Raw genomic sequence first — 19,858 nt, forward strand, 5'->3', positions numbered from 1 at the left:
CCATCGCAGACTTTCCCGGATCCTCCCCCGTCATATCAATCACTTGTTTCTGGGAAGAATCAGTCTTCTTCTTCTTTTTCTTCGGCTCGTGGACCGGGCTCTCCACCTCCACAGCATCAACTCCCAGATCCTGATCTTCAACTGGGACCTCCGGGTCCGGAGTAGCACTCGAATGCCCGGTCCCATCTGTCTCCTGACGAGAGGACCCGGACTCCCCCCTCTTCACAGCCCTCTTCTTCTTTTTTGCCGACTTATCCTTCGGCTGAGGCTTGGGAAGGGTATGAACTCCCCCCAAGTTCCTCAAAGCGGCAGCAAAGGAGTCGTTAGCAGACATATCTTTCCAGAGATCCGGGTCGAAGTAGGGAAGACCTGCCAAAGAACCAAAGAACCCGGGTCAATACAAAGAAATATGGCAACAAAAATTATCTAAGGAACATACACATAACAAGCAAAGAGACCCGGACAATACAGCAACACAAGATTACCAACTAGAAGACCCGGACAAAACAGGAGCAGACGTAAGACGAAGAAGACCCGGACAAGACTACAAAAGTGAAATAAAAGACTAAAGAAGAGATGCGACTCACAGCCGCCCTCATGCAATTTGTTGTGCTGCATAAACGTATCCCGGGTCAGCTGAAACCCGAGACAATTACAAAACTCGACCAACTGAGCCCGGAACTCCCCAGTAGCTCCGGGCGCCCCAGAGTCCGTCTTCACCTCCTTATCATCTACCTCTATATAAGGCATGAAACCCAGGTCTAGGCCCTTCAGCATGAGGACCTCGCCGTTCCAGCCCTTCAGTGAACTTTGATGCATAACCGGGCTCACAAACCCGGTTCCCAGACCACACTCCTTTGAGCGAAAGCGCAGTTCATATAGGGGCTTCACCCCGGACTTCTTAAACTGAAACAGCATGCGGAACAGCCTCAAAGTGGGATAGTAATTCATCTTATTGCAAGCCCACAGAAACCAGGTCATCCACTTGACCGCGTTCGGAGTCAGCTGCATCGGAGACACCTTCCACTCATATTTACATAGATGTTTGAAGAAAATATGCCATCGGGGATTCCACCCGGATCGAAGATGTTCCATCCACACCGGGACGAAACCATCTGCAGGCCGGTGGTAAATCATTTCCCCGGGCACAGGCCACCTCCACTCGACTTCCGGAGGCAATTGGAAAGCGGCCCGGATCATTCGATCGGCCGCGTCCGGAGACATTTCCCTGATATGGCTCTTCAGCGGGAACGGAGCCCGGATCCCAATCAGCTCCCGGAACTTCTCATCAAACTCCTCCTTACTGTAAGGTCCCAACATCCCGTTTGGGTGCTTACGCCTGTAGAATCCGGACATGTTGGTGTAAAACCCCTTCTCCTCGACCAGGGGAGCCTTGGTAACAAAGTAAGACTTAGAGTCACACCAGATACCTTCCGGGGACATAATAACCTGCTTCCCGATCGTCTTTGTCACTTTTTGGAACTCGGACACCACTCCCGAGGAAGAAACTTCTCTTTCAGCCATCTTTACCCGAGCACGGTGAGCAAGAGTATGGACCTCGTCGCACTCGGTGTCACTAGAAAACTCCCCGGGTACAGCTGAGTAAGCAACGATCTCTTTCCTTGGCGGCCTAGGGATCCGGACCATAAACCTAAATAAAGAAGGGAACCCGGGTCAGTTTTAGAATTCACATATAGTTACAGATTTTATTTGGGTCCGGATCCCATCCTAATTCTATGTGAAAAAGCATCCAGAAAAGAGAAACGACCAAGTACAAACAAGCACTACCCGGGTACCAACTACAGCAACCCTACCCGGGTCCTCCCCTTCCCCCAGGTTTTTGCGGGGAGAAGGGTACTACATACAAGAAAGCTACCCGGGGTCCCGCATACACACATCTAAAACAAAGCAACCAGAAACCCCTACCCGGACCTAAAGTACATAACCGGGCAAATACTCTCACGACTTACAAACATCTAAAACAGCCATGTCCTAAATCTACCCAACCCGGGTATAACCATATGACCCGGGTCCAGTTCAAATCACCGAAGAATCCCAAACGCCACAAACATTTCCACAGAAATTTCAAAACAAAATCAAGAATCAAAACCCAAACCCCCAGCCGTTATACACTCACTATACACATATACATACACATACACTCAAGAAATTCCAAACCAAAACCCAGATTTTCAAAAACCAAAACCCCAAACACCAAGCCATCTCAAATCAAAACACGAAACCATAAACTAATCTTACAAACCCCCAACGAACACATGCAATATCAAAACAAAAATGCAAACAGGGCACCAGCAACATTCAAAGATTACCAAGACAACATCAAGCACATATCAGACGAAACAATATAAAAGGAAGAAGCGAAATGAATCACTTACTTGGTACAAAGACGAGGAAAAAGAGCGAAGCCGCAGGCAACAATCGGCAAAAACTCCGACGAAAAGAAGAGCACGAACGAGGGGTTTTTGAAGAAAGGGCAGAGAAAACAAGTAAAAACTGAAGTGAAAATGGAGAAGTGAAACAGAGATGCGTGTATTTATATACATAAACGTACTGCTAGGCCACGTGGCAGTTTCCTATTGGCCACATAGCAATTATTACAGCCGTTTCTAATTTACTTCTCCTCAAAAGACGCGTCGGTGCAACTCCCAAGACACGCCACCCGTCTGAATTCCGCACATCTCGACCGTTTCACCATCCCTTGACCCGGGCTATAGCCTTACCCGGATCCAGAAATGCGGAAGAACAGCCGACCGATGAGGCCCACTCAACCCGGGCAGGATGGCGAAAGCGCAACACCCCTACCCCCACCCGGATCTACTCAGAATGAAAAGCGAACAACTCATATATCTACCCGGGCCGGGGGGCAACAATAAGCCTGTACTCTCATCCGGATCCACTCGACCGGGGAAACAGCACTGAAACTACACTTTACTCCCTCACATAGAAAATCTATATAAGGGAGTGGGGGGCAAATGATAGGGTATAACCCGGTTAACCAACACCCGGGTCCTTCAGGAGCAGCACCCGGGTCCTTCAGAGGAACCTCCACCCCGGGTAGCCACCAACACCACAGGGCATCCCCAGCCTTGACAGGTGAAACAACCCGGACATGATTGCTTACCCGGGCACATGAAACTTACTACTCACCCGGATACACATGTACCAGCCGACACTTGCTGCACAAGGCGCAGACTGACACGATAAAGACAAACGTAACGGTCAACTACTGGCGATAGAGACAAGCCAAGGAACATTCCAAAATACTACTCCTAAGCTGACACCTGGACACGTGTAGGGGATCAAACCCCTACACGTGTAGGACCAGGATCCAGGTACGCACCCTTAAACCCTAATCCTTGGCCTATAAATAGGACCAAGATCAGGAGTTCAAGGGTAACTCTCTCTTTACACTCATTTTACACACACACTCACACTCAGCATATATTCAAACACTCTCAGCCACCAGTCACCAGCAACCACCATACATACATCTTCTCCCACCACACATAGATAACACTTTCTCTAATCTTTATCCTTCCGAAACCCGCGCTTACTCTCACGCCGGAGGCGCTTTGGGGCAAAACCCCCCCGCCGGCGTTGTTTTGTAGGCTCCCATCCAGCAGCTACACCACGGAACCACCAGTCACGGCGGAGGAAGGACCGGGATCGGAGATTGGCGTTATCAGCTGGTATCAGAGGTTGTTGGGATTTTGTTTTCTGTGGTTGCTGAGTACTGCTTCCAGCCTTATCATCCCTCTTTTCTTTAGATTGACTCTGAGAGTGCAAGATTATCTCAGAGTTTAAATTTCCAGACTCCTTCTTTTCTTCATCCTCTTCCTCATCATCTGGTTTTCTCTGTTGCTGATCAACCTTGCATTTGTCTTTCAGTACTTTCTCCCCCTTTTTGGCATCATCAGGGATGAGAAATTTGACCAGTTGAGCAACAGAGGAGCTCAACTCAGCCAGAGTTTGCTGCATGGATTGCTGAGTGAATTCTATAGAGGATAGTCTGGCTTCCACAGAGGAAGTTGGAGCTCTTTGCATCCTCTTAGAGTAACTGAGAGTGCAAACTCTGTTTTCTGTAGGTTTGGAAGAAGGAATTTCACAAACAGGAGCCGTTGATGCAGATTGAACAGGTGAAGGATCTCTGACTGGAGAGACTTCCCTGACTGAAATGCTGACTCTGTTCTCAGCAGAGACTTCAGCTGCAAGAATAGCTGGGGCAATAGGATGACCAGAAGTGACCTCTGTAGTATCTGTATCATCATCATCAACTGCAATACTGAGTGTCTGTGAGCACAAAGGGGCTGTAGCTTCCTCAGAATTTGCAGCAGATAATATCTCCTGATCAGGAGCTGCAACCAATTCTTCAACAGGAGTTATAATTTCTTGAGCAATGTCTGGAGTAGTGACAATTGCCTCTGGAATCGACTCAGATTCTTCAGGAATGTTGTCAGAGATAGGAATTGCAGCCTCTGTGGAATGCGGCAAAGGATCCTCTGACTGAGGAATAGATTCTGACATTGGGGTGTCAGCATGAGGTGAAGTAGTCAGAGGTACTGCAGATAAGGGCTCTATCATCAGAGGATCAGATACTGTTACCATCTCAAGAGGATTTATTGTGGATTCTAGAGGAGGGTCCACAGTAAGATCAGTGATAGTGGAGGTGGGCTTGATCTTCTTTCTGGGCCTTGAGATGAGTGGTACTGGTTCTGGCTCAGAGTCTGAGTCTGAGTCTGATAGTTTCTGCATAAATCTTCTCTTCCTAGGTGGAGGAGATGACTGTTTGGATGGAGATGACTGTTTAGATGACCTCAGTACTCTTGTAGGTGAAGATGTTACAACTGGCCCTTTTTGGGAAGGACCAGAGGTTTGCTTTGGTTTAGATTTTACAACTGGCCCCTTTTGGGAAGGACCAGAGGTTGGTATTTCTTGTGGCTGTTGAGAGGAGGTTGGTAAATTCTCATCAGAGAATAGTGAGCCATATTTATCTGGCATTGCCAGCTTCAATTTATCCTGCACAGTTACAGGTATGGCAAAAATGGGCAGTTGGGGTTTCTTACTGTCCTTCTTAATTAAGTCAGAGAAAGCTCTTTTTGTAATTTTGAAGGGTGGTTCAGTGTCAGTATCAGGAATAGGTACCAGAGGATAACAATATGAGAAAATAAGCTGACAAAATCTAGCAAAGTAGACAGTATTTTCATCCTCTAATCTCCTATCACCAATAAATCTCAAGATATAAGGAGCAATATCAAAGTTGAGATTATGAATCAGAGCATACCCAATTTGCTGACTGAAGAGTGGGATTGCATCATAGTTGCTGCATTTATTTCCAAAAGCCCTGGTGATACAGTCGTAGTAAAAGCTCCATTCTTTGCAGAGACAAGGGCGCTTGAGTTCCCCCATCTTGTCAGTGTTACCAGAGTATCCAAAGAATTGCATCATATCCTTCAGAGTTTGGGTGCTGACAGAGCTATGATATTTGGAATGCTCTGGAAGGTGGAGAGCCTTTCTTACAGTTTCAGGAGTGACAATATACTCCTGACCATCATATATGCATGTCAAAGATGGTGATCCATGTTCACCACCATCATTGTATCTTGCTGAACGCCAGAGTGAGAGAACTTGTTCTGGAGAAATCACCTCTGGTTGTGTGAGTGCATACATGAGCTCACTGTGAGCCAGATAGTCCTGAATGAGATGGAACTCGCTTGGAGCTTCAGCGTTTGACAGGATTGCAGCGTAGTTGTTGGTGACGAACTTGGCACCATTATATTCAAAGGCTTTGGTCGACATTTTCTGAAAAATCAAGAGAATAGTGAGGTGTAGATAAGGTGTTTGATGAAATGCGCACAAGAGTTTTTGAAACGATTATCAGAGAGAGAGAGAATGATTAATTGTGTGAAATAATGAAAAATTTCAATTTCTGACAATATATATGTGTATACGCATGTTGGTGAGAGATAAACGCTGTAGTGGGGCACGTGGCAGGTTCTAAACGGTAAAAAAATATGGTAGTGGAGAGGTAATTATGAGTGGCGTGTGAATCTGAACAAATATGCACCATTTACCAATAAAACACAAATAATTACCGAGTTTTTCTCCACTCAGGAATTCAAATGGTTTTTCTACCGTTTGATAATAAAATCTAATACTATCTGACCAAAATATTTATTTTAACTCGGACTTCGATCAGAGGCTGACCATTGACCAGAGTTTAAATAAATGACTTACAAAGTGACAAATCAAAGAGTGATCATAGAATCTTGTAATGGTGAGAGATAAATATTCAAGGTCTATACGACACTTGCTCCTCAGAGTTTGCAAATATTTATTGAACTCTAGTCAAAAATTACTCGAAGCCAAAAAAAATTGTCAATCACAGAAGTGGAGTGAGGTGTGTGTTAACATGAATATTCTAATGTCACAGAGATTGTCAAATTTCTTAACTAATATTAGAAAGAATCAAATTATTAGAAAATTGTTTAATCATCTCATAAGCCGAGTTTCTCAAGAGATGGATCAGAGTATACTTATTTCTTCTCTTTGGAATCACAAATGTCTTTTGAAAGGGAACTCCTCATGGTAAGTGAGTCATAACCTTTATTAGACTTTTTGTTTTCTCAGAGTATTTCTCCAGTAATCAGAGAATGTGAAAAGTCACCAAAAAATTGTTTCAATTTTTGATGCATTTGCTTAATACCAGCAGTGCACTTGGTTCTTTCCTTTCACAAATTTTCTAAGATCTCAAAGGAGTACCTGAGATTATTTCTTTTGTTTTTCTTTTCTTTTGATTTTCTTTACTGAGAAGAAATTTCTTGAGGACCCATAACTGAGTTGTCTTAACTCTTAGCTTAGAAGAGGAATAAATCAGATTCTTTTCTGAGTACATGTCTAATATTTAAGAAGTAAGACAATCTAGGTGACAAAATTAACTCATGTGTTATGTGTTAAAGATTTCCACAGCTGTAATATCAAAAAAATCAGACTTTAGAGATACTTAACGACCAAATTCACGTAAGTGCAACATGTTCTTCACAGGAGTATCTTTCATCATGAAAAATTCAAGTCACCAGAGTTTGTCGGGTCAGAGTTTAAATATCAGAGTTTATCAAATCAGAGTATAATCACCAGAGTTTAGATCAGAGAATAACAGATGCAGTTGTAGATCAGATTTATAACAACAAATACTAACAGATATAGTATGATGCAATGTATCAGAGTTTAGAGAGGACCAGAAATCATCCCTAATTCGTTTACAAGCCTTGTAAATGTTGCTTCAGCCAGAGGTTTGGTGAAGATATCTGCCAACTGCTGATCTGTTGGAACAAAGTGAAGCTCTACTGTTCCTTCCATCACATGTTCTCTGATAAAATGATACCTTATGCTGATATGCTTGGTCATGGAATGCTGTACTGGATTTCCTGTCATAGCAATAGCACTTTGGTTATCACAATAAATAGGAATTTGAGTCAGAGTTAACCCATAATCCAGTAGTTGATTCTTCATCCATAAGATCTGAGCACAGCAGCTTCCTGCAGCAATATACTCTGCTTCTGCAGTGGATGTGGAGATAGATTTTTGTTTCTTACTGAACCAAGAAACTAATCTTCCTCCTAAAAATTGACAGCTCCCACTTGTACTTTTTCTGTCTATTTTGCATCCTGCAAAATCTGCATCAGAGTAACCAATCAGTGTAAAGTCTGATTCTCTGGGATACCAGAGTCCCATCTCAACTGTTCCTTTGAGATATTTGAAAATCCTTTTGACTGCTACAAGGTGTGGTTCTCTTGGATCTGCTTGAAATCTTGCACAGAGACAGGTTGCAAACATGATATCAGGTCTACTAGCAGTCAGATATAGAAGTGAGCCTATCATACCTCTATAGTTAGTAATTTCTACTGGTGATCCAGTATCTTTATCTAACTTAGTGGCAGTTGCCATTGGAGTGGTAGCAGCTGAGCTATCCTGCATGCCAAATTTCTTTAGCAGGTTCCTGGTATATTTAGACTGATTAATGAAAATACCCTCATCAGTCTGTTTGACTTGAAGTCCCAAAAAGTAGCTCATTTCTCCCATCATGCTCATCTGATATCTGGACTGCATGAGCTTTGAGAATCTCTCACAGAGTTTAGGATTAGTAGATCCAAAAATAATATCATCTACATAGACTTGAACTAATAGCAGATCATTACCATGGTTTAGATAAAATAGAGTTTTATCAATTGTACCTCTGTTGAAACCACTGTCCAAAAGAAATTGAGCCAGAGTTTCATACCATGCTCTTGGTGCTTGCTTTAGTCCATACAGTGCTTTATCCAATCTGTAGACATGATCTGGAAATTTTGTGTCCACAAACCCTGGAGGTTGTTCAACATATACCTCTTCCTCCAGCTCCCCATTAAGAAAAGCACTCTTTACATCCATCTGAAACACTTTGAATTTCTTATGTGCTGCATAAGCCAAGAAAATTCTGATTGCTTCCAATCTGGCAACTGGGGCAAAGGTCTCATCATAGTCAATTCCTTCTTGTTGAGAATATCCCTTAGCTACCAGTCTGGCTTTATTTCTTGTGATTATACCATCACTGTCTGTTTTGTTCCTAAAAACCCACTTAGTACCAACAATTGACCTGTTCTTTGGTCTTGGTACAAGTGTCCAGACTTTATTTCTCTCAAATTCATTTAACTCCTCCTGCATTGCTGTTACCAACAATTGACCTGTTCTTTTGTAGACCTTATTTCTCTCAAATAAGATAGATGTTAGACTTGTTGTTACAATTGTCAAATACTTAAATGACTAAAATGGCCTCCTTAATTTGAAATATGATCCCTGCTCTGAACAAGTTATTTATGTTTTTACTTTTATGTCATTCCTAATTTTATACTTTAAATTTTTAGAATATAATAATAATCACATCCATCACTTTAATATACTATTAAAAAAGTATTAATTAATTATTAAGTGATCTCAACTTTTAGTTACTCTTTCAATATTTTATGTAGCATAATATTTGTCTCATGTTTTTATCCATAATAATATTTCGATATTTTATCTAATCATATTAAGTATTCTCATAATTATGAAAAAAAATTATTTTTTAAATATATAATTAGTACCAAGTTACATTAATAAATGAATGTGAATAGTAATTTTAAAGAGATATAATCAAAATAAATGATAGGAAGAGAATATATTTTTCTCGACTATCTCTCGCCACATGTAGAAAAGGGTGAGTGGAAGGAATATAAATATTATGTATTTAAATTTTATCTCATATTTTTTTTTAAATAACATGAGGGAAAGAGGACTAATTTTGATTAAATAATTTTGTATATATAGAATTTCATTATTATATATATTAATAACTACAATTTGGAAAACAACTTTAAAAATATTTTTTATAATACCCAATATTTTAATACATGTTAAAAGTCAGCATCCATCATGCATGCGGACTTTTCATCGCCATGTGGTAGGAGGTAATTCACAAACATGCAAATAAACAATAATGTATGCAGACAGAGCAAGTGAACCACTCAAGAGATAGGGACAGGTATGGGTAGAAAAACTAAGAATTGAAATCAACATGGCATATTCGCGATTGTTACCACGTTTTAATACTATTGTCCAGCGTTGATACAAAGGCATAGCCGTCGGCTAAATGATTTTTCAAACACGGGACGGGACAGCCGCTCCCACTTGGCTTGCTTGTCAACCTAATCTTTTAGGTGGAACTAGTAGTATACTCCCTCCGTCCCGCCCAATTTTTTACATTGGGTTTGGGCACGGAGGTTAAGAAATATGTATAAAGTAGTAGAAAAGAGAAAGAAAAGTGGGTGAAGTGGCGGGACCCACTGATTTTTAATATATAAAAAAGAGATAGTTGAGTAAAAGTAGTGTGAAAAGGAAGAAAAAGTGGGAAAATAGTGGGACCCATTAACTATTTTAGGAAAGTTTTGTAATGTAAAGAAATGGGTGGGACGACCAAATAATGAAACTGTAAAGAATCTGATGGGACGGAGGGAGTAGTAATTTTCAACTACATGTATTAATTATGTCTCTACACGCAAAACAGTGTTCTAAATAATCACGGGTATATATCTAATTATTTATTTTAAAATTTTACATATTTATATGATATTTTCATATTAAAATATTTAACAAATAAATAACATTCCTAAATAAGAATTAAGTTACTTATCTACATCAAAAAATCAAGTATAAAATTTTTACGCATATTTTAATTTAGAAATATCAAGTCTAAAATTCTTACATAAAATATAAGTATATATTTTGAATATTTCAGATAAAAGTATATACTTTGAAAAACGTGGATATGAAAAATGAATAAGAATAATCAGAGAGAGAAGGAAAAGAGAAGGGAAGATGAGGAGAAAAGACTGAATATAAATTTTGTGTAACAAAAGATTGGGGTAGAAAATGAGAGTATATATTGGTAATAAAACATTATTTCACAAGATAAAGTATTTGAACTCTAGTTAAAAAGTTTAGAAATTAAATGACGGAAAAATTGAAAATTTAGAACATTTAATTATATTATAATTTAAATTTCATTTCATTAATTTCTATTTTCATTCCCTCAACCCCAACATAATATACAAAATTAAGCATATTAATGTCCGAAAAGATACGAAAGCCGCGTTGATTATAAGTACTGAAAAATATATTACTAAGTATTTCTTTTTAAACTCGTCGCCTTAAAATCGAATAATACTGAAAACTACAGTAGAAACAGAGACATGCAATCGAAGACAGTGATCCTGACCATTAAATGCCATCCATATAATCAACTCGTAAGATAAGTGTTTTGACTTGACCTCAGCGTGTTGATGTACAAGTAGGCATTACTATATCATTAAAAATAAGTAAACAATATTGCCCGAGTTGCCACGCCGGCAGTTTCTTAATAAAATATCTAATTCGTCCCGTGTTCCAAAAATTGCTGATTTAATCTATAATCCTGAGCTAATTCGTATATTTGATTTTTGGAATTTAATTAATTCTTATAAATTTTTGTTAGTCGAAGTATATATAATAAATTATTAGTATTGAATACTATATTACTTTAAATATGAACAATTATAGAATTTATGGTATATAATATATATTTGTCATTACAACTAAAATAATAATAATTAAATATTAAAATAAAATTTTAATATTAAAGTACAAACAATTTTCACTCCGATTAATCCCCGATTTTTGATTAATCTTGAATCGGTAGTTCAACTGATTAGATACGATTTTCGATTTCTGTAACACTAGATTAGTCGGATAAAGAAAAACAAATTCTAAACCGAAACGATAAAATGGCCGGTCAATCTTAAGTGGGAATATTTACCAACTTCAGCTTAAGTTTCCATACGATTGAAAATGTTCGCGAATTCGAAGTTTATCAACGTTTAATTAAAAATGGTGGAAATTAAGTCATTTTGACCAACTCTTACACTGCCAAAGATCTCAGCAGGATTGATATATCTTCGAAAATCGAAAAGAATTTCGAATTGAATTCGTAAACTAGCTCATTGTACAAAATCGAACCAAAGTTTCCAAACTTTTAGGTGAAAAGTAGGTCAAACTAATTAGCAAAAAAAAAAAAAAACTTTTAGGACAAACTTGTTTGCGAACGTGTTATATTCGACTTCAGTGTAATTCAAAAATATTAGAAGGTACTTGGTTTTACTTGGTTTTGGTAACATTCAAAAATAATGTGTAAAACTTTATAAATAATATTTTTACTACTTGAACTCATATTTCAAGGTACTTGTTTGATATTTATGGCCACTTCAGTGACCATCTTGATACCGTTTTGAGTTCAGTTACCAACTTGATACATTAAGTTTACTTCAATGACCAACTTGATAATTAACCCAATTATAAAGTCGATAAATTAATTACTACTTTTAAACGAAAGGTACGAATATGTTTTGAAAGAAAAAAACAAAAGGTGGTACGAATATAAATAAAAAATACTCCCTCCGTCCCGGCCAATTCTTTACGTTTGGTTTGGGCACGGAGGTTAAGAAATATGTATAAAGTAGTGGAAAAGAGGAAGAAAAGTGGGTGAAGTGGTGGGACCCATCAATTTTTAATGAATAAAAGAGAGATAGTGGAGTAAAAGTAGTGTGAAAAGAGAGTAAAAGTAGTGTGAAAAGGGAGGAAAAGTTGGGAAGTGGTGGGACCCGTTGACTATATTTGGTAAGTTTTGGAATGTAAAGAATTGGATGGGACATCCCAAAAAGGAAACTGTAAAGAACCTGGTGGGACGGAGGGAGTATATATTTTAGTAAAATTACAAATGTAATCGATGAGGACAAGACAAAGGTTGTTGAATTTTAGTCACGATTCAAAAGATTTAGGTGGTGGCCTTGTGTCTGAAAATAAATAATCGATAAGCTTTCATTATTGAAGCCATCACCTCTACGTCCTAAACTATCATGGCCTTAGAATAATCAACTCTAAATTTCACCTTATATAAACACACATTCACAAACCCAAAATCATCCGAATCTGAAAATGAAGCTCTCAACTTGGCTCTTAGCCTTGGCTCTTGTAATCTCATCCCTATGTTCTTTCTCATCCGCAACTCAAACCACGGCTTTTCTCAATTGCCTAGCCCTGTCTAGCGACTCATCCACAATCTCGGGGCTTGTTTACACCCAAGCTAACTCTTCTTTCAACGCCACATTGCAATATTCCATCAATAATCTCCGATTCGGACAGGCCTCGAAACCGAAACCCCTCGTCATTATTACTCCCACGACCGAATCTCATATCCAGACTGTTATCTATTGCACCAAGCTAACAGGCTTGGAGATGAGGATCAGGAGCGGCGGCCACAGTTTCGAGGGCTTCTCCTATGTTTCCTCGATCCCGTTTGTACTACTTGACTTGCGCAACATTAATAAAGTTGTCGCGGACGTGGCTACCGCGACTGCATGGATCGATAGTGGCGCGACGAATGGCGAGCTCTACTATTATCTCAGCAGGGCCACGTCCGAGTACGGGTTCCCCTCGGGATTATGGGCTAATGTTGGCGTTGGTGGGATTTTGAGTGGTGGAGGGTACGGTATGTTGAGAAGGAAGTATGGTTTGGCGGGAGATCATGTTATCGATGCTCGGTTGATTAATGCAGATGGAGTTATTTTAACCAGGGCGACGATGGGGGAGGATTTGTTTTGGGCGATTAGAGGTGGTGGTGGTGGAAGCTTCGGAGTTGTTGTGTCGTGGAAAGTTGATTTAGTTCCTGTGCCTCCGGTGGTTACAATTTTTCAGGTTTTCAGAACTATCGAACAAGATATGACGAATATTTTCTACAAGTGGCAATCTGTGGCTCCCCTGTTCCCTAAAGAACTCGACATCAGGTATGGGACATACTGCGTATTTTAATTTATCACTTGTTTGACTTTAGAGTTGTTAAGTGATCACTTCTCTTAAAATCTCGTGAAAAGAATTATCAGGATCATATTTTATTCTTACAAAAGTAATTGATGAAATTGGAAATTTATTGGGAAACAATTATTGCAATTTTTGATCTAACGAACGAAGATCTGTGACAGGTGCAACGGAAATGTGATATTAAGTGAAAACAGTACCAGGGCCGATAACAAGACAGTCCGAATGAGCTTCGACTCATTGTACCTCGGACCAGCCTCGGAGGTTCTTGCAATCATGGGAGAACAATTCCCAGAGTTAGGATTAGTTCAAGAAGATCTCATCGAAGTTAGCTACATCCAAGCTATGGTATTTTTCTCACAGTTTCCATACAATGCGCCCCCAGAACTTTTACTAAACAAGACAATTTTACCCCGTCCCGCGTTCAAAGGAAGATCAGATTTCTTCAAGCAGCCAATGCCAGTAGAAGGCTTACTAGGCGTGTGGGATTACATGTTCCAACTTCCCGAAAACCAGGCATTCTTGCAATACACTCCCTATGGTGGTAGAATGAATGAAATCTCTGAAAGCGCGCTCCCATTCCCCTACCGAGCAGGGTACTTGTACATGTTCAATTTCTTTGCGGTGACATGTCCGGGTCTGGAGGAATGTGCAGAGGAAGCTGCGAGGATGGATTGGGTGCGGAGGTTGGTCGCATATTTGACTCCTTATGTTACCAGCAATCCCAGGAGTGCATATGTGAATTATGTGAATGTTTGGATGGGTCAAAACAATCCAACAGGGAGCACAAGTTATGCTCAGGCTAGCCAGTGGGGCAAGCGTTACTTTGGTGTTAACTTCGATAGGTTGGTTGCGGTGAAGACGGTGGCTGATCCTCTCAACTTCTTCAGACACGAGCAGAGTATCCCTGTTTTTTCACTTGTGTCCGATATGTAGATTGGTGCATCTTGGTTGTATTACAAGGTGTCTTACTAGATTGTTTGTACTTATTTATTTTGAAGATTGGATGGATCGTTTCATCTAATAAAATATATGTGTGTCCGTGAGTCTTGCAGTTTGTTTGGTAAAATTTTGAAAATAATAATATTTACGAGTTGGACTTTATGAGATGATCAAAACATGTCTTTAATCATTTCTCAATGCTCTCTCCTAATATCTTTCTGAGGCGACCAAACTTATGCAGATTGGCGTGCGTTTTATACATGGGTTTTATCAATTGAATTTCGAATGACATTCGTTTTGTCGTACGTTGTAGCCTTTTTTAAAAATACCGGTATAAATCGAGTGATAAAATTGACAATTCATATTCGGGGTAAAGTTTGGGCGTACTTTTTGACCCTTAAAGTATACATATCGTTCCTTTTAACCCCTAAAAAATACATTAAAATACATTAGATGTTCTTTTTAATCCTTAATGTTTAATGCCCCTTTTAACCCTCACGTGTGAAATGTCAACTTTGTCCACCCGTTATATACCGGTATATGCCATAAAGGCTAAAAAGGTACAACAAAGATACTTTAAGGGTCGAAATGTACATTTTTAAACTTCAAGGCCGTATTAAAACTTCCACCCAAACTTCAAGGGCAAGAAGGTCATTAAACCTATATTTTCATGATGTATATTTAGTCATTGAATACAAATCAATGTCCATAAATCATAATTGACAATCTATTTTTTAATTATTGTTTACCTAACGCCGCTCTCATCACCACCGTTGTTAGTATATACACTCCCATGTGTTTGTTTTAAGAAAAAGAGAATAGCCATACGACATCTACAAGAATGATCGAGTCGACCAAACATGGAAAAAATTAACATGTTTGTCTTCCTCAAGATGAGACAAATAAGTGATGTTGAAATTGACGATGGTATATATAGAGATCCTTACTCTGTGTTCACCATCTTTTCCAAAAACCCGGTTTGAGCTATCAACCACAAATGCAATTCCCAGAAGGTTTTTATCAATAAATACAAATCAACTTTTACAAAAAGGTGAGAAATCATACATTCTCATCAGGGAGAGAAATCAAACTATAATCAAAAACTAGAGATAATCCAACTATAAATTAAAACAATTAGATCTGCACCACGACGTGTAGAAGATAATCGATCCACTCACAAATCCAAAAAGTCCTTTGAAAGCGCATAAGAACGAAAACCAAAACTTTGGTGACATAGATCTAAGAAAACTTTCTCTAAAGAGGGAGATTAATTAAGAAAATCAATGAAAAAGCAAAAAAAATCATAAAACAAGCAATCAAATGGAAAGATTTCGGGGCTTTCCACCGGAAAACAGATGGAAGCCCCTTTGGGGATGAGAAGAGGGAGGCGGCTAGAGAATAGAGAAAAAAAAACTAGGTTTTTTTTTGTTATACTCCCATGTGTTAAAAAATAATTACAAGAGGCATGAATGTAGAAATAATGAGGAGCTGAATATATTTCCTATATTATCAAACTAGGTAAAAACAAACGCGCTCTGCGCACTTGAATAGTTATTATAATTTTTTGAAAATATGGATATAAAATATATTATCGAGAATTTAGGTAGAAGAGAATATTTAAAATTTAAAGAATATATATATAAATATAGAGAGAGGGGGGCGGAGGGAGGGAGAGAAAGAGAGAAGTTATTTGGAGTGCCATTTTTTTGGAGTTCCCAAAATCTCAATCCTGACCCATCATTTTACTCTCATCTAACGGCTGTAATTTAATTAGAATTTTATAATATTTAAATCATTACATAATTTTTCAAATTGAGCACTCATTTCTTTCACGATTGTAGCGTCGGTTTATTTTGTTGCTGAATTTGTGAGAGAGATATTATCTTGCCATTTGTTACTTCACATGTCCTGCATTCAACTTCACCTCCTTTCTAGTTTCGTGGCGGTTTCTTTATTTCATTCTTAATTTACATCGAATCATTATTGAATTTTCTTAGCTTTCTCATCCTTTTGGAATCATGACACTATGGGCATGTTTGTTTGCCATAAGAAGAAGTTTTCTGCTTCTGGCTTCTGCTTTTCTTGACCCGTTTGTGTAAAGAAGTAGAAGCACTTTTAAGAAGCTGAGAATCCTAACTTCTCTCTCACAGCTTCTGCTTCTTTTCCAAACACTTTATTCACTTATTTACTTCTCAATTATGCTCCACTTCTCTAGTTTAAGCAAGAAGTCATTTTTTTTAAACTTGCCCAAACATCCCCTATATGCGAAAGGATATACCGCGTGTGTTTGGCTATTAATTTGAAGCACTTATAATGGGCTTGAGAAGTTCAAGCACTCATAATGGGCTTGAGAAGTTCAGAAAAGAAACCATATATTGTAGCTTTTATTTCACCGCAGCTTCTTCTGCTCTTCCTAATACACTTCTTAGTACAATTATGTTTATGGTATGTTTGGGAACCAAGATTTCATTTGAAATTCTGGATTGATCAAATAACTTGTTTGGAAAGTTAGATTTAGATTTCGTTTGAAATCCACACATTCAAATATCAGTATAAATATGAGAATTTGAAATGACAACTCAAATTCTATCATTTGAAATCCATCATCTGAAATGAAATCCATGTTTCCAAACGGCCTCTTATAATAAATTGTGCACGATTGTCATCTTCGTGAACTCTCTCACAGTATGCCGCTTGATGCACTACCTCCCACGAAAAGAAAACAGAAGACTTTTTATCTTAAGATATCATTAAATTAAAGTTGGCATTATGTCTTAAGTCAATATGTTTAAATCATAAAACTCTTTTTCTCGCAAAATTAATTATAATAAATTTAAATAACAAAATTTTTTGTACTATTGTAATTTAAATAGTAAAAATCTTTTATTATTGTTATTATTTTTTAATAAAGTAAAACAATTTTATATTACGAATTTATTAAATTATACCAAATTATAAGTTAAATTATCCAAACATTAAACAATTTATAAATTATGATATCCAAACACTTTTAATAACTTATAAATTCAAGCCAATTTTTCACTTATAATTCACTCTTTCACCCAAATCAATAAATCACTTTTTTTAAACTCAGCAAAACGGTCCAATATCTTGTTTGTTAACAAAAAGATAATTATAAAATAATCAAGACATCCATGTCACATGATTCCGAGTAAATTATGACGACGAGATCAAGACAAAGAGGGAGAAAAAAGTAACTTTATAACTTCCGACAAGTAATATCCAAATTCAGACGACGTTGAATATTATAAATAATTTAATTGACGAAATTATTATGGACGGTGTTGAATCATACACATGATTTCCGTTCTACTTTGCGATAAGAATGGTATTCGAGTCTTGTCACTGTTTTCAAACTTTTACTCTGGTTAAACGTTCTCAATTTGGATTCTTCTATCATCATATTGGTCGTACATGTACAGCCTAGGCTTTCTTACATATAAACGAAGACTAGAGGAAAACAATTCAGTAGCAAAATGGTGGAGCTTCGAGTCTTCTTCTTCCCTATGCTGGCTCATGGCCACATGATACCCACCCTAGACATGGCCAAGTTATTTGCCTTCCACGGCGTGCACTCCACGATCATCACCACCCCTCTCAATGCTCCTGCTTTTGAAAAAGCTGTGCAAGAATGCAACCACTCGGGCTTTCGAATGAGTATTGCGGTTGTTAAATTCCCCAGAGTTTCGGGCTTGCCTGAAGATTGTGAGAATGCTGATCAGCTCACTTCCCCTGCGATGTCACCGTTGTTTCTACGTGCTACGCAGATGCTTGAGGAACAAGTTGAGCAGGTTCTTGAGCAGCACCGTCCTGATTGCCTTGTTGCTGATATGTTCTTCCCCTGGGCTACTTATTCGGCTGCCAAGTTTGGCATCCCGAGACTCGTGTTTCATGGAACATCTTTCTTTTCTTTGTGTGCTTCGGAGCAAGTGAGGCTTCACGTGGCTGCTGATAAGTTGGAAAATGATTCGGATGAGATTATTGTTCCTAATCTACCGGATGAAGTGACGTTGTTAGTGAGCCAACTTCCGATTTATCAAAGGCAAAAAAATGAATCTGAGTTCAGTAAGCTGATGATTAGGATCAAAGAGTCTGAAATGAAGAGCTACGGAGTGATTGTGAATAGCTTTTATGAGCTGGAACCTGATTATGCTGATCATTACAGGAATGTTCTTATGAGACGAGCGTGGCATGTAGGGCCTGTTTCGTTGTGCAATACAAGTGTGGAAGACAAGGCGCGGAGAGGGAAAGAAGCTGCAATTGGTGGAGATGAATGCTTGAAGTGGCTGGACACGAAGAAGGCTGATTCGGTTTTGTATGTTTGTTTCGGGAGTGTAAGCAAATTTCCTAGTAATCAGTTGCATGAGATTGCAGTGGGACTGGAAGCCTGTGGACAACAATTCATATGGGTTGTGAGGAAAGGCAAAAATGATGAGGAATGGATGCCTGAAGGATTCGAGGAGAGAATAAAAGGGAAAGGCCTCATAATTCGAGGATGGGCGCCCCAAGTGCTGATTCTTGATCACAAAGCTATAGGTGGTTTTGTGACACATTGCGGATGGAACTCGACTCTTGAAGGAATAACTGCTGGAGTGCCAATGGTCACCTGGCCATCATTTGCCGAACAATTTTATAATGAGAAACTGGTTGTTGAGATTCTTCGGATTGGGGTTGCTGTTGGTGCCAAGGAATGGGTTGCTGGTACAGGCAGTGGCAATATAAAAAGGGAGGCATTTGAGAAGGCGGCGAGGAGTGTGATGGTGGGGAAAGATGCTGAGGAGAGAAGAGACAGAGCAAAAGCACTAAAAGAGATGGCAAGAAAGGCCATTGGAGAAGGCGGTTCATCGTGCTTAGATTTGGATGCTTTGATCAAGGAGCTGAGAATGCATCATTCCTCTTGTTAAAGCAGCACAAAATCAATTTCAGCTAGCTATTTTATATTTGTTTTGCTATGTGTTCTGTTTTGTACTAGTCTTTCAAGTTCATCTAGCTTTAATCCTATATTACTCAAGCACATCCAAACGATTAGTTCTTTAAGGGTGAATACTTGCATCTATACTTTCAGGCTGTCTAAGACTTTCCTTAACAGAATAAATATTAGAACAATATATGAAGAACATATATAAGAATACTAAAAACTAGATACCAGATACATAAACTCACTCCTCAACCATCCGGTGCTGTCTTGGTTTTGGTGGGATGTTGAGTGCCTTGGTGGTGGGTATGTAATGTTGTCAAGGAAATATGGCTTGGTTGGAGATTATGTTATCGATGCTCGGTTGATTAGAGTTGGTGGGGGGGGCTTTAGAGTTGTTTTGTCTGTTGCTACCCTGTTATCTAAAGAACTTGACATAGGGTATATTGCTACTAATATTTGCTCTTGAAACAAACATTTTGAGCTTGTGATTTTAATTATTTGTGTTTGGTATTTATAGTTTCTTTTTACTCGCCTTGT

General features: G+C 38.8%; 2 protein-coding genes across 2 annotated transcripts; both read left to right on the forward strand.

The window, feature by feature from the left end:
• Positions 1–12,373: 12,373 nt before the first annotated feature.
• Positions 12,374–14,544, forward strand: LOC108199841 (tetrahydroberberine oxidase). Its single transcript, XM_017367837.2, has 2 exons — positions 12,374–13,409; positions 13,605–14,544. Exons 1-2 carry the CDS (start codon positions 12,562–12,564, stop codon positions 14,374–14,376), a joined length of 1,620 nt encoding a protein of 539 aa, XP_017223326.1. The 5' UTR covers positions 12,374–12,561; the 3' UTR covers positions 14,377–14,544.
• A 3,144-nt stretch (positions 14,545–17,688) lies between these two features.
• Positions 17,689–19,447, forward strand: LOC108197143 (scopoletin glucosyltransferase). Its single transcript, XM_017364658.2, has one exon. It carries the CDS (start codon positions 17,880–17,882, stop codon positions 19,305–19,307), a length of 1,428 nt encoding a protein of 475 aa, XP_017220147.1. The 5' UTR covers positions 17,689–17,879; the 3' UTR covers positions 19,308–19,447.
• Positions 19,448–19,858: the final 411 nt, after the last annotated feature.

The sequence above is a fragment of the Daucus carota genome, chromosome 8 (genome assembly GCF_001625215.2).
Source record: "Daucus carota subsp. sativus chromosome 8, DH1 v3.0, whole genome shotgun sequence".
NCBI classification, from domain to species: Eukaryota; Viridiplantae; Streptophyta; class Magnoliopsida; order Apiales; family Apiaceae; genus Daucus; species Daucus carota.

Excerpts from the sequence above, each read along its gene's own strand:
- LOC108197143 (XM_017364658.2), top strand. The coding sequence starts at position 17,880 with ATGGTGGAGCTTCGAGTCTTCTTCTTCCCTATGCTGGCTCATGGCCAC.
- LOC108199841 (XM_017367837.2), top strand. The coding sequence starts at position 12,562 with ATGAAGCTCTCAACTTGGCTCTTAGCCTTGGCTCTTGTAATCTCATCC. Across the intron at positions 13,410-13,604 it reads CCTAAAGAACTCGACATCAG|GTGCAACGGAAATGTGATAT; the intron begins GTATGGGACATA and ends GATCTGTGACAG.